General features: G+C 50.1%; 2 protein-coding genes across 7 annotated transcripts in view; one reads left to right on the forward strand and one right to left on the reverse strand.

Moving 5' to 3' along the window:
- Positions 1-80: 80 nt before the first annotated feature.
- Positions 81-10727, reverse strand: MRPL14 (mitochondrial ribosomal protein L14). The gene is made up of 3 exons (XM_074925799.1): positions 10637-10727; positions 3241-3334; positions 81-741 (listed from the first exon to the last, which is right to left on the reverse strand). Exons 2-3 carry the CDS (start codon positions 3312-3314, stop codon positions 375-377), a joined length of 441 nt encoding a protein of 146 aa, XP_074781900.1. The 5' UTR covers positions 3315-3334; positions 10637-10727; the 3' UTR covers positions 81-374.
- A 54-nt stretch (positions 10728-10781) lies between these two features.
- Positions 10782-14834, forward strand: part of TMEM63B (transmembrane protein 63B) — a 50297-nt gene continuing 46244 nt past the window's right edge. For all 6 annotated transcript variants that reach the window (XM_074896982.1, XM_074896981.1, XM_074896983.1 and 3 more), the window contains exon 1: positions 10782-10922. The gene's annotated coding sequence lies outside the window, so the exon portion shown is untranslated. The remainder of the gene's footprint in view (positions 10923-14834) is intronic.

The following is a 14834-nucleotide window of genomic DNA, read 5'->3' on the forward strand; positions in this document are numbered from 1 at the left end:
GTGACTGCACTTTGTGTCTTGCTCCTGGGGAATGGGAAAGGCAGAAATAGCGAAAAGAGAGCATGAGGAGTACAAAACAATAAGGATTTTCATGTTCTCATTTTAATGATTAGAGACCAAATTAACACCACCAGAGCAGTAAGGGTGAAGGACCTTTTACCAAACACACTGCAGATGTTCTGTGAAATAAATCAACCTTTGGAAATAAATCAATGTTTGGAGAAAAACAAGGTATTTAAATTAGTTGTTTGTACTTCTTAAACAGGAAGAGAGACCCTTGATGAACCTCAACTTTTTCATATTCCATCATTTTCTAGAAAAGGACCAAGAAGCAGCTACTGTATGAAAGGATTGCCAGAGACCTTTCTTAGCTTTCATACAAAGTTGCGGGCTATGGCCAATACTTTGGAGAACTCTCCTTCTCTCTGTCGCAGGATATAGGGTATTGGTGTTTTTATTCTAGTCCCTACTGGATTTCCGTTGTCTTCTATGAGTACCACATTGTTGGAATCAAATCTAGGCGTCATGTTGGGGCCAGGCATCTTGTGCCCTACAATTAAAGCCTTCTTCTTTTCTCCTTTGATAGCCAGAAGGATCGTATCTCCTACTTTGCCAACTCCGGTCTTGTTATACACATGGATACATTTTGGTGGCCGGTGGTAGGGCGTATTCCCCAAGGCGCTGTTGTCCACCACTCGCACGCGGGTGAGTTTCTGTATTGCTCGGCATGCTCCAGTGATACTAGCAAAAGACAGGAAAGAATGAGAGACCAATCTCCTCAATAATCCTCGGGGAGCAAGTGCAAAAACCCAGCAGAGGATCTTGTCATTACACAAACCACTCAGAAAGCACCAGCAATAAATACATACCATATGGGTGACACACTGACAGCAGTCAATGTGCTCTTTGAAAGCCAGATGCTACTTTGGGCTTTGCACACTCTTCACTAAATGTCAAACATAAAACGACCGTTCTACTCTGAAACACGACTAAAAGATGGCATGAAAAGCGGGCATGCATTTACTGGGCTTTTTAGCAGATTATACCATCCAACTTCAATTTACAAGCAAAAAACTGTGCTTGCTTCTGCTACAAACAGCCTACAGGAAGCTAAGACTCAAGTCAGGCTCTTTCAATCTTGTACACAATCCCCAGCAGTTGGGACTTTGCTGACCAATCTCCTTTTCAGTGAAGTCTGGGAGGCTCTCCCATCTCACTCCACTCTCAGTGAGACCTCTGAGGTTCTGCGGTAGCCGTGCTAAGCTGCCACCAAGTAGAATCTAACAGATCATCACCTTCCCCATGTGGGAGGAACCCAGAGAGACGCAGACTCTTCTGTATCTGTTTGCTCTGTGGGATTATCAGGAGTAAGAAACAACAGAAATAAACTGCACAATATCAGGTTGTTAGATCTGAGTCTGAACATGCTTGGGAACAGCAGGAATAAACTGAGAAATATTTCAACCTCCCTTACAGGAACTGCTACTCTTTTATCCCATAAGCTCAAATTCAAGTCATTTGTGGCTTCTCTTCAAAGGACGCCCAAACATAGACCATTGGAAAAGTAGAAGATCCTTTCTACTGCCAAACAACTGCTTTGCAGTAAGGTACTAGAAAGATGCTGGCCAAACAGCTGCAGGAATGCCAAGCCGCTGTCAGCTGAACCACTCAAATACACAACATATGGAATCAACCTAACTGTTCACCTTGTTTTGCAGAGCAGAAGCGTGTACAGTAAATAAAGAACAATGGGGACCATCAGCCCTTTTTGATGATGAAGAACCTGTATTTGCAACACTTCCTAGAAGAGCAAGCCATCCCCTGCATATCAAACACTGATGGACTTCAGTTGAAGCGGACATTTTTACATGGATTAAGGGAAGACTGGCTGGGTCAATCTGCTTTACTCTAACCGCTCCAGAGGTCAGGTGCTGCCTTTCAAGATTTGTTTCCCGCAGCAGAGGCCCACCCCAACTTTCCCCTGCAAGGGTACACCTCTCTTCTCTCTCAGAAGTCACTCACCTGTGCAAGCAGCCACCCTCTCCCATCCCATCCCACCCTCTGGAAGGGACTGTGGTATACCATACTCTACCCTCTGCCTGCCTGCTGTGGCTGCACAGCAGGGAAGGCAGAAGGGAAGAGTCTGGAAAGGGACAAGAGTGTTGTCACAGGATGGAGAAGTGGAAACCTAGGTGGGACCAAATCCACAACACAGGAGTAGCTAACAACGGTAAGTGTAGATTACTAGACAAGACTAACTTCCCCATAAAGACTTCTTCTTTCCCCTTCTTTCTCCATTTCTGCCACAGCCTTGGAGCAAAACCCCACCACATCCAAAGCAGGCCCACCACAAAGGGAAGGTTTCCCCATTAAGACTGTTGATGTCCTGCAGTAGCACTGCTCACCTTTGTGGACTTTGCCTCCCTCTTGCTGTCAACATACATATATCCTTTAAATGTCTACTGGCCAATGCTCTCATGCATTCCACTTACAAAGCCAGCAAGATTCACGATATCTCCTCAAGATAGCTCCTGAGACTATAACACAACCTAGCTCTGAGCACTGTCTTAATCCCACTCTAGACCACAGTCACAGGAATGACTCTTCTCACCCTTTAAACTGAAGCCCTGACCCTTCAAAGAGTTATATGCTAGAGACTCCCCATACCTGCACCGAGTGTACTGTGGGATTAGGCTCTAAGCTTTAGGCAAGGCACTGTAGAATATGAGGTCCATAAATTCAAGAAGCTTTAAATGCCCTGAGCCTGGAACAAGGACCTAAAGAAAAATAACTAAATGAATACTGTTAAGGTACAAGGAAGTAATTTTTCAGGTTACATGTGTTCTATATAACTGAAATAATAAACTCTGGAATAATTTTAAACATGTAATTGGCTCTGTATCAGCAGGGCCTGGCTGTTGGTTTTTTGCACTTGGCTGAGAAGCACAGGCGTTTTCAACTTGCAGGCCCTTGTATCGCCCTCAGAGGTCTAGAAGCCTCCTTACACACATATGAAAATGCAGAGTTTGGATCACATTCAGACTGCCATGAACCTGCATTATGTTGCTGTGTTTGGGCTCACTTTACAACCTGTGAAGAGACAACTGTGAGATTTTTTTATAGTATTCCTAATTCAAAAAAGATAATATAATATCTTATGCTTGACCAACTTAACAGCGTCTGTTTCAATCAGGAAACTCTCCCAAGAAAACAAAAGCAAAAGCAAGATTTGAAAATTACCTGAAGTGTCGCTGGATGACCATACTGCTTAGATGGGTTAAGGATAAACCCAACCGCCTATTCAAGAGCGCCATTTGGATTCTGGTAACCCACCCTGTGTAAGAAACAAGAGAAGTATGAACTCTAGAAAATGGACAACATTTCTTTTGCTTCCTTTCCCTTATGTAGATCACACCCTAGAGTCTCAGTACCTCTTTAGACACTGCAATCCACAGCACACAGAGTGGTAGCAGCATCCGCAGCACGCTACAAAGCAGATCGACAACCCCTGCCTGAATTCAGGAGACAATATAATTCAGATGCGTATACTACAAAGCTGGATTCAGTATCACTGCATTGCAGTTTCTGGCACACAGAGGTAAGGGCCCTTCTGCATGCACTGTGAACCATGTATCAACAAGGAGGTTTGAGAATTTCAGATGTGAGCTAGTTTACAGGCTGCAGTGACCTGTAAAAGCTGCCATACTTACTTGTAAAAGCTGCCAATGTTACCTATAAAAACCAACCAAAAAGCCAAAGGTACTCTGCAGACTGTTATCAGAGTTTCAAGAAACAATTTGCCAGACAAGAAACAAGACAAAGCTCTGCTTGTGAGCAAATGCTCCCTCTCAGTACACACAAGGTGTTGAGCAGCCTGTGTTTAGAGACCAGAATCACACCTCTGCCAATCTCGCCCTGTTAAGACTGCCCAGATGAAGCAGTTCCCCGTAACTTTACGGTTCTCGCTCAGTCCAAACCAGAACACCACCCAGACTGCAGTAGAGCTGGGTTACAAGGGTAACCTCTGACTGAAGTTTACCATGTCCTCTCCCCTGACTACATCTATGGTGGCTCCCTAACTTCATTCTGTCAGACTGATGGGGACCAGCTTGCACATGCAACTGCAAAGGCTTATCTGAACCCGAATCACTTTGCCAGACACCAGTTCAAGAGCGGTGACCCAGGAAGCTATGCCAGTAGATCCAAGGGAATTGACAAAACAATACAGACCTAGAGCCAGTCCTCTTTCAGACCAGCTCAGGTAGAGCCAAGACTTTCCATCTGACTGCAACTACTGCTATGTAACACTGCTTGCACAGACCTCGGCAGTGTAATCAACACATGCTCCGCTTCTCTCCTTTCTAAAGTAAACATAAAAAATACACTGACCTCTTATCTCCCTTTGCCAGTTCTGAGGAGCTTAGGGTCAAACTGTAGCAGTACATTGTAAAGCCATTTTCTTAACTTTTGTTTTAAAAACGAAGCTGACCTAACTTCTATAGGGAGAAAAAAATACTCACAGAGCCTTCTGACAGACAATGCCATAGCTGTTCTTATTACAAACAAGTAAAGTCCAAGCTAAATCTTCACTCTATTTTTCCCCAGTTTGTTTGCTTACATGTAATTTTTAGGGTTTATGGTTGTCCTACAGAGCAAGCATTACCTGACAGCAAGACAAAAGCACTGGAAATGTGCATGCACCACAGAAATTCTGTAGCAGTGTTCCCTGAGAAAAGCACACAATACATGGCAAACCATCTTGCCTGTCATACAGGCAGGTTTGGAAAAGAACAGCAACAGTCAAATCTTACATTTATTTGTTAAACAAAGACACTTTTCAGGGGGGTAGACGTCCAAATGAGTTCAGAGTTTCCCTGTGCTGTCCTCTCTCTGAAATGAGACTCCAAGGCTGTGTTTTTGCTGCAGCTCCTTACCTAGCTGTGTGATCTTAAAGAAAATAAGGCCCTGTGGTAATTACAATGCTGCTGGCAATCAAGGTCCAATTACCATTGCCTTGCTGCTGCTAGGATTTCTAAGCAAGTTCAACTACATTGCCTTGCTGTAAGCCCACACCTTGCGTTGGCAAGGAGGACAGCCTGTGTCCTGTTCTGCACTTGGGTCTACTGTTTCCCCATGTGAAACTCAAACCCAGTGGATAATACTGCTCCTACTTCCTCCAGAATCACACCGAGGCTTGGGATCCCTCTGGAAAACCCAAACAAGCAGGAGCAGCAGCAAGCTGGCCTCTCTGTTGCCTTTGATGGACGCTTCTTGGGAAGTCCAGCTGTCACTGTCACCCCGGTCTCTATTTCCCTGGCAGGCATGGCAGCCTCGGCAGCAGGAGAGGATGGGCCTGCTCATTCTCACCACTACACAGGACCAACAGGAGATGTCTGCATGCTCATGGCAGTGCAGGCACAGGCGCATGCTCTGCCCGCTGTCAGGGAGACAGCAACATCGGGACCAACATAGCTAGGTGTGCTCAAGGTCACATGTCAGAGGCCTCGAATGCTGCCTAAACTCTGAACTCATTCCCCAGTCCTGGGAGGAGTCACCATTTGTTTCTACCCTGTGGGAGCAGTGAAGGTTTGACGTTACAAAACTACCAGAAGCATCAACTGTGTTCAGTGTCCAAGGACTGTTTATGTTTCCAGATGACTCAGTACCCCCTCCTTTGGTAAGAAATGTTCCTTGGCACATTAAGATGTGTCACAAGCTAAGAAACTTTGTATGATCGATTATTTGGTATGAAGCATCCTGTTAGGAACTGAGTAAACAAGGGGGATGCTTCCAATTAGTAGGAAGGTTCAAGGTAGAAGGAAGAATGCATCTGTGGCATGGAGTACAGCATTCAAGGGTACAAGTGAGTTCACGAAGAGCGAATCACATCTTCAGCTATCGTAACATGCCAGCTTCCCTTCTAGAAACAGTCAACAGTTCAGCTCTGCCTCCAGGTGCTCCTCAACCAGACCCAGTCCCAGCTTGCTCCCTCTGTGACTGTGAACTCAATATTCTCTGCCCTCAGTTTTCCCCTCTGTGGAGTGGCTAATTACTGAACTCCAAAGGGCACAGGAGCCACTCACTGGGTCATGCTAGGTGCTGCCACACAAATGCTCCAAGTTGGTGCCAAAGTTGAAGAGCCGCTATAAAGTGATGACAGTCATCAGCCCCGGCACATCCGGCACCTCTCTCCTTCCCAGCATAGATGTTGCCTCACAGCAGTGGGCCTCAAAAAGGCTCAGAGGGCGCTGCGCTTAGCATAGGCATGGGGAACACACGTGACCTGAGTTTGCTTCTGAAGGTGGCTCTCCCCAGGTCATCAGGTTTCAGTGCTCGGAAGTGTATAGGAAGAGGACCCCCATAAACCTCAAGCACAGGAAATTACCTGAATTCTGCTGTTGGTATTGCCCAAGCGATATGGCAGTGCACCCTACAATACCCTGGACGGGCAAAACACCACTGCTGCTTAGTACTTACTAATACACTTCTGACCAAGGAATTATCTTGGAAGGGACTTCTGGAGGTCATCTAGTCCAATCTCCTGCTCAAGCAGGATTAATTTCCAAGTTGTTCATCCCAGGCAAGAGCAGTATTTAAACAGACGCTATCCTAAAATGAAAGGCCCAACACAAAGACAAGTATTGATATAACATCGGCCACACGTAGTTGCACCAAAGCAGCAATAAAGAACCATGCAGAGAAACCTCTCTCCCAGTTCCTATCCTGCTGCCCCTTAATTCTAGCAATGGCAGCAGTGGCTCTGTCTCATGGTTGGAGAGACTAAGTTCTTAAAACCAGAACTATAGAGACACTTTGCTCTTCTCTGATTCACATACCTGTTAAAAGTTAACACAGACCTCAGAGTTTGCAGTAAGATACAGAAAGGGGGGAGTAGTTTGTTAATCAAATACTCACTAAAATGATGCAATTTCTACTTCACTGACTAACACGCAATATCCTGCTACTACACTCCCTTCTCAAGGGCCCTTCAGCTTTACCCGATTCAATGCAACAGACCGACATCAAATTCCTACACTGCACAACAAAGACACTCTTCACCAGTTATAAACCTCTGGAAGTTATTTACCCACTGTACCGTTTTCAAGTGCCATATCAAAGCTACCACCTTCACTGTTTTCCTTGAGATTAAAGAACTAAATTATATTTACTGCAATCTTGAGTGGTTTTTGAGCAGAGGAATTCCGGAAAATTTCATCCCAGCTAACAGAAGCAGGCCACATAGAGTATTTTCATGAAACACATGCAAACACAAGTAAACCACCTCAGGGAGTAGATACAAAGCAAGGACATCTTCCAGATAAGGACAACTCACTTTGAACCAACGTCAGGACACACAGTACCACGAAAGGAAGCCCTGTGTCCCCCCAGCACACGTTTCCATCACCTCCCTTATGCTGGCTTTAGCATTCATGTAAATCAGTCACAGTTTTCAGCTAGATCACCTCCCTGATCCAACTCATCCGTGGCCATATGACACTGGTGCAAGGGAATGTGGCAAAACACAGGGCTAGGACTTACCCTTTCACTGCCAACCCAGACTCACATCATGACAGTATCTCCAGAGAAACAGCAGATTTGGACAAGAAAAGGATCTCTTTAATTTCAGCAAAACTACTGACATGCTTCACAAGAACGGTCTGTATGAATCTGCACTATCAATACAGCCATGGGAGCACTAAAAAGGTCTGCATCTGGACACTCATGAAGCCAGTGCAATGTGTGTACCCTAAAAATCAGTCGAAGTGCTGCTCTTACCCTGCTTGCATGTTAGAGAAAAAATACTTTTATGTAGTGCTGTCACGCAGCAATTCAGTATTACTTTCCTTTTTAATCACAAGTTTTGGAAATAACACCTGCTCCATTCAGTTATTCCTTTTCCTTTTTTCTGCTAGTAACTCATCCACACAAAGAGGCCCCAGGGAAAACCAATGGATGCTGCAAAGCAAATGATGAGGCCTACTACCCAAAGCCTGCTGTCAAACATACAAAATAAAACAGGGGAAAACACTCTTCACTTTAATGGTAGCAACCTGATCTGCACAGTCAAACAGTGGGGGCCAACATCCCCTTTATTCTTCTGAAAGACCAAAATAGACATGCTCCAGGCACCACAAAGATTTGAACTGCATCCGTCATCCATCATTAAAACACAGGAAATAAATCCAAGACAATATGCGCGATGCAAATACCTAAACCCCTACTCTGCCTCTGCAGGTTTATTTATAGACCGTCTGCCAGGGTGAGCTACAAGAGCCAACAGTGAACTACGGGACTCAATCCATTCACAGCTCTCCTCATAAAGGAAACGATGTGATTAAGGGCTTGTGTGTGTTAAAAATACACGAGATATTCATTACCAAGACATAAATGGTTTTACATTAATGACAGCCAGAAAGGCCAAGATTCACAAAGAGAAATTAAGTCTTTTCAAAATCTGTTTATGAATAGGATTAATTATTAAACAGGATATTGATTGATCCAAGTTACCAACAGAAACTCAGTACAGGTACATCTGTTAACAATTTTGAAGCGAAACACACTAACCTCTTTTCCAGATCGCAATCAGGAAAGGCAGATTTAAAAAGAGCTGAATACCTTTAATGGAAAACTTAATGTTAACATTTTAAGTACCCAGAAGCCCCAACTCTAAGGAACTTATAGCTCTTATTCTAGTATCCCAGCACCTTAAACAATTCTATATATTCATATTAACAGCACTGTACTAAAATTGGGAGGGATTATTCCCAGTGCACCAGCAGCAAATTAAGATACAGCAAGGACAACTTCCTATGTGAGGTCAAAGGAAAGGAGCAGTATTGCTCCTAACCCCAGAAGCTCTGCTCTGGTATGGTCTGTGGGGCCGGGAGTGAAGCCCAGCGAGATCCCTTCCTGTCTCTGCCTTCTGGAATTACAGGTGAATTGAGAGAACTGCCCACAGCCTCACAGCTTAATGTTGCTATAACCTCTCAAATGTATCTTTACTACTTCTAAAAGCATTGAGGTCTCAGGAACAGGACAATAGGTGGCAAGCCACAAGACCAGCATGGTGCAGTCACAAACCAGATAGCAGTAACCATGTTGGGGAGAGCTGTGGAAGGGAGAAAGACACAAAAAAGAAGTAAGAGAAGGTGAGGAGCTGTAGCTCAACCACAAAAAAAAAAAAAAAGTCAGGAACCACTGACCTGGGCTAGGTGTTCACAAAACAAAGGACATGGCTCCAAGCCTTCCTGATAAAGTTACACCAGAAAAGGATGCCTGACACTGCCAGAATCCAGACTTAAAGAGAAATCTAACCTGGAGACAAAGGCACACTCATGCTGCAAGGAAGCACAGAGGTACCTGCATCTTTGCTGTAATAAGCCTCGCTTCTCACTCAAAACTTCCCCTAACTCAGTTTCTCTCCTTCCAAACAAGATCCTCACAGGTAAGCTTGGAGAAGTCTCGAACCAGACAAATGCACACAGCTCAGATGAGCATCTGTGTCCTACTATTAAAAAGGCTGGCTCCCCACCTGCTTTTACTATAGGAGTAAGTCTTCCACACTTGTAAGACACCTGTGATGCTGTCTTCTTCCCCAAATTGCTCCTCTTACTCACTGGACCTCCAAAGGAGTTTTTTGGAGAATAACCAGCAAAGCACAGACTAGTGCCCACACTTCCTGAGTCCCCATGACACACACGAGTAAATGCCACGTTTGTCAGGACACAGGAATTTCAGTCCCAACTTTGCTGCATGACTACTCATACCCACGCAAGCCTAATCCCAGCAGCACAGCCCCACGTGAATTCTGAAGCAGAGAAACGCTCTGAAGGACATACGGGCGGGAGTGTCAGAATAGTGTTTTCCTCCTGCTACGGCATGGGTTTAAGTCTGGAGGAAGCAGAGGGTGCTGCCCATCAGAGAGGCAAGATGCTGCCGGTCACCCCAACTGCAGTGCCCCGTGTGCGGGTGACACAAAGGCTCCAGGCTCTGTCTCCCAGCTGCTTTTTGCAAGATGTCCCAACTACCTGCCCTGCTGCGTGCCACTCAAACTCGGCCCCCGCACCACCCTCGGGGTCAGCGTTTCTCAGCCTTTTTACAGCAGCAACTCATGCTCAGGGTTTAGAGTTTTCAGGGCCTGTGCACAGGCCATCAGCGGCGCCTGCAAACGTCTCGCTGTGAGGGACTGTACCGGGGGGAAGGGAGGCCCCGGCCAGGCCAGGCGCCGCAGAGCCTGCAGCCGGCCGGCAGCCGCACGCGCACTGCGGGCCGCTCTCGCCCAGCCCCAGCGCCCGGGGGCCGCTGAGGGCCGCCCGCACCCCCAGCGGCTCGGCCACGGGGCCGGACGAGCGCCCGGCGCAGACACCGGGGGAAAGCCAGCGCCGCGGAAGCAGTCTGGCCCGGCAGCGGGGCGAGACCTCCCGCAGGCCGCCAGGCCCGCAGGCCGCGGCCGGCTCCGCCCGGGAGGCCTAAAGCGCCGCGGCAGCGGCGCTGCGGCTCAGGGGCGAGGCGCCCGCCGCCGCACGGCTGCCCCCACCCGCTCCGCTCCGCAGCGCCCGGGGCCGCCTTCGCGCCCCCGGCCCTCGCGGAGCAGAGACCCCTCGCCTCCCGCGCCTCCCCCCTTCCCGCCGCGCACCTCCGAGGGGAACGCGGGCCCTCCGCCCGCAGAGCCGTGCGCATGCGCAGCACCGCCACCGCCCCCTGGCCCCGCCCGCCGCTGTGCAGGGCCGGCGCCCCGCGCCCCGCCCCCGGGGGCCCGCCCCGCCGCCGCCTCGCCCCGCCCCGCCCCGCCGCGGGGTCGCCGCTCGCTCGCTCGCTCCCGTGCGCAGCGCAGCGCGGTACCGCAGCGCCCGGCCCGGCCCGGCCCGGCGGGGCGAGGCGGAGCGGCAGCCCGGGGGGAGCCAGTCCGCGCCTGACACGGGGTAAGCGGGCCGCCGGTGCGGTGCGGTGCGGTGCGGTGCGGCGGCTGCGGCTCTTCCAGGCCAGGCGGGCCCGGGACCGCATCTCGGCGCTTGCCGGGTTGGGGGGGGCAATGGCCGTGCCTCGGGCCCTCCTGAGGGCGGAGCGGGCCGGGCCGGGCGGCGCGGCCGTTGCGCGGAGCCCCGCGGCGGGGGCGGCCTGGGGCGGGGGGCGTCGTCTGCCATCTTGGGGTGGTGCGGCGCGGGGTGGGGGGCGCGCCCGGGTGCGGCCCCCGCGGAGCGGCCTGTGCCCCGCCCCACCCCCTCTCCCCTCAGGCCCGCCGGGGCTGCGGGGGGGTTCCGAGGCTTCTCGCCCGCCTCCCGGGTGCCCGTCCTCTGCCGTTCCTTGCCTCGGCCGGTGCTGACTGACGTTGTTTCTGCCCCCCGGGTGTCGTCGGACCCGTTTCTGCCGGCTCCCATCACCTGCGAGCGCCGTCGGAGGTGCCGCGGCCGCCTTTGTGCGCGCTCGGTCTTGGGGAGAGCTGCCTGTCCTCCGCCCAGCCTCTCCTCCGGGCACGGCAGTGGCGGAGAGCAGCAGGGAGGCAGGAGGGATGTTTCAAGGCTGGGAACAGCAGGAAAATTTCGGATACCGCCCTGCCTCTCCTACCCTGGAGAACTTGGTTTAGCGCTATCAGATAGGGCTTGTGGCTGTGGCCGCGTAGCCAAGCAGTCCCTTTCTGCTCATGTCTCGATCCCAGCCCTTTCACATCGGCAAACCATGGTTTTCCTCCAGTTTTAGAGTGTGCCCTGTACGTAGCTACCTGCTGGAGGCATCGTGCCAAAAATCTGTGACGTGGCTGCAGTCAGCCCAGTGCCTGTAGTAGGTTTGGTAAGTCTCAACTGGATGGAGGCCAGGTGTTTTGGGGATTTGTGATTCTGGTTGCCTCCCTCCCTTGGTTTTCCCTCCATAGTAGGAGTTGGAAGCAAAAGGCCAGTCGATCATGCTCAGGGTGGCTAATTTAGTTGTGCATAGTCCACGAGGAGCCCCACCCCCCTGCCCCATATTTATCTGTTAGTGTGGAAGTGTGCTGCTCCATCGTGTCGTCCCCTGGAGTAAGCAGGTGTGGGAGGCCACTGGCTACAGGGCAGGAGCATCCTGTTAGCAACGGTCACAAAAGCCACTGAAGGGTTGCGTGGCTCAGGTGCCTCTTGGATGGTCCTGCGGATGCCCCAGCCGGGTGTGGGACAAAGCCTTCCCAAATGCATTGCAGGAACTGGTACCCCTCCCCTCCAAACACCCGTGCTGCATGGTCCCTAATAGCCCTTTATTCTCCTAAAGCTTTTGAGAGAGCAGAAAGCCAACCACTCAGCCCATAACTGACTGTTCAAACCAGAAATAGCAAAGCATTAAGGACGTTGCTTCTAATGACTGCAATTAGCTGATATCTACCTAGGAAAGGCCCTTTTCCTCTTGAGCGGGGTTGTGAAGAGACTCTGGTTTGGCTCATGAGTATGTTTTGTTGCACAAAGTTTGCTCTATTTTTGTCTGTTCCTGTCTTCGGTAACCTTGGAAGGAACTGCAGCTACTGTATTTTCTGAGGGTGTCGGTTTTAAGAAGGCATTGCCATGAGGCTTTGCAATGCTTCATTTTCTTCCCCTTTGACCGGAGTACAACACAACTGTCCTGAAATGTCCTGAGGTCATGAGTTGAGCCAAAGAAAGAAAAATACTGCTTTGCTTCTTGTGTTTTGTTTTTCCTTCTAGGCTTTTAAAATACCCTTGGTCCTATTTTTTGTCTTTCTTCAGCAATAAAATGGGCTAGGAACTTGTTTGGGGTTTTTTGATAAATTTTTACGTAAAAAAGAAAAATACTGTCATGAAATTGCTTCATTCTGGGAACTAAGACTTTAAGAAAATCCCAGGTAGTGTGAGATTTGCCCTAAAATCCTGAGAGCCGCCAGTACCGAGGGCCTGCTTTCTATCTGTTGCTAATTACACTTTCCTTGAGCCCAGGGTAGCTGGAGTGCCTCTGGTTACAGAGAGCCCCGCCGTGTCCTGCCTGCAGCTCCTCTGCCACCCTCCCCATCCATACCGAGGTGCAACCCCAGCCCACATCCTTTCTGTAAGGGTCCCGTCTCCATCCTGGCTGTATGTTGGGTACCCAAGGGCTCTGTGGGCGGCACCTCCTGCTCCCAGGGAGGACAGCCAGGACCTGCGCTGTCTGACGTGAAGCCTGCGCAGCCGTGGGGTGCCTGCTTCGTGCCGGAGGAGGCCCTGGGTGTAGGATACTCTGCGCGCTGTTAATTGCAGACGGTGCTGGTTATGGATCTTGTGGCTGATTTGCATATCAAAGCATCAGAGAGCTCCACGGTGGGTAACGGCGGCAGGGATGAGAGGGCTTGCTGGAGGCTGGGGCCGGATCTTCCCCAGGGCTTTCTGTGGTGCATAGATGAGATAAGATGATGATGATGTTTGGAAAATGGAAATTGTCTCCATGTCCTTGAATGACAGCACCGTAAAAGCTTTTTTAATCTAGCAGCTGCTTTCCAGGGGGTGGGAACTAAGGAGAGGGGGAACAATCCTTGGTGGCAGTCCCTCAGGCGGCTCCTGTTCTACCTCCTTGCCGTCAAGAGCTTGCCTGGCAGCCCGCTGTGTTGAGCCCAGCAGCCTCACTCTGCCCACCAGCAGCTGGCTCCTCTGGCCTGCGGCTCCTGTGGCGAGTGGCTGGTGTGCCAGCCGCTGCCTGTTCTCCATGCTGCATCTCACACAAGGAGGCGGAGGCCCTTCTTGAAGCCTGAAGCAAAGGGGCAGGTTTGTTACTGCCTGAACTGGTCTTGCCTGATGGCTCAGGAGGTATTGTGGGGGGAGCAGCAGAGCCTCGAATGGGCCATGGCCTCTGGGATGCTGTGTGAGTCAGAGGAAGGTTTGCCTGTGTCTGGTCTCAGCACAGCTGTCTGCTGTTCCTCCCAGCTCTGGAAATGAGCCTGGGGAGCTTGAAGCTTGCTTGCAGGCTGAGCTGGAAACCAAAATGCAGGTTTCCAGGTAGGGAGAGAGAGGGAGGGAGTCCCTGTGTCCCTTTGCAACTTTGATCTTCACAAGTGTGTTGCTGGTCCTGATGCCCTAGCTTTGAAGGACTGTGGTGTAGGGCAGCTGGCCTCTGAAGTAGCTCTCCATTCATCGTGGGAGTGCCTGCTGCCTGGAACTGCAGCTCTCGGCCTCTCTCCCCTGCCCTTTGCAGCTCAGGCTCTTGCTGGGAAGGACTCCTCATCTCGCCAGCCATATGGGGAGTTGGTGTGTGCAGGAGCAGCCTTGAGTGTGGCCTTCTCAGGAGGCACCCCTCTGCCTGCAGCCCTCGTCCTGTTGGCAGCTCTCTGGGTTACTTAGGGGAGTGAGTTGGGGGGGCAGGCCTGATGTCTTGGCTAGAAAGTTGGCTAAAAGGAGAAAAACAAAAATAAAGGAACGAAAAAGAAACGCGCATGTGTGTACACGCTCTGCAACAGAGAGAGGGTGAGATTTGTGAAGCTGGTGCCAAGCTTGTAGAGCAAAGGCTTGCAGTATGAAATGGCTTTTCTCTGAGCCTGCAGGCCTGCGGTTGGCACTGCCTTCTCGCTTCATGTCCTTCCAGCATGGAGCTGGGTGTCTGCCCTCTGTTCCAAATACAGATTAGCTTCAGGAAGCCCGAGACTGACTTGCTAAGCATGAGATGCAGAACGTTTTCCTCCATGCTTCTCTGTGCAGTGGTTACTGCCTTTCCCAGGGTTATCTTTGCATGTTCGTCCTGTGTTCACTGCATATGATTGCTAAGCAGTGCTGGAAATACTTTTGTTGTCCTCATGACTCTTGGGTGTTGATATTGCCTGCTTGCCCTTCTCACTCTTCTGCTTTCAAGTTCCTTTCTCCCCATCCCTCATAAAGCCAGATGGGGGAGTGGGAATG

The sequence above is a fragment of the Athene noctua genome, chromosome 1, assembly GCF_965140245.1.
Source record: "Athene noctua chromosome 1, bAthNoc1.hap1.1, whole genome shotgun sequence".
Classification (NCBI taxonomy): Eukaryota; Metazoa; Chordata; class Aves; order Strigiformes; family Strigidae; genus Athene; species Athene noctua.

What these genes read in the sequence shown, in the direction of transcription:
- MRPL14 (XM_074925799.1), bottom strand. Translation starts at nt 3,314, where the DNA reads ATGGCGCTCTTGAATAGGCGGTTGGGTTTATCCTTAACCCATCTAAGC. An exon ending in GTCATCCAGCGACACTTCAG is followed by an intron (nt 742 to 3,240) that starts GTAATTTTCAAA and finishes GTCTTTTGCTAG; the next exon opens with TATCACTGGAGCATGCCGAG.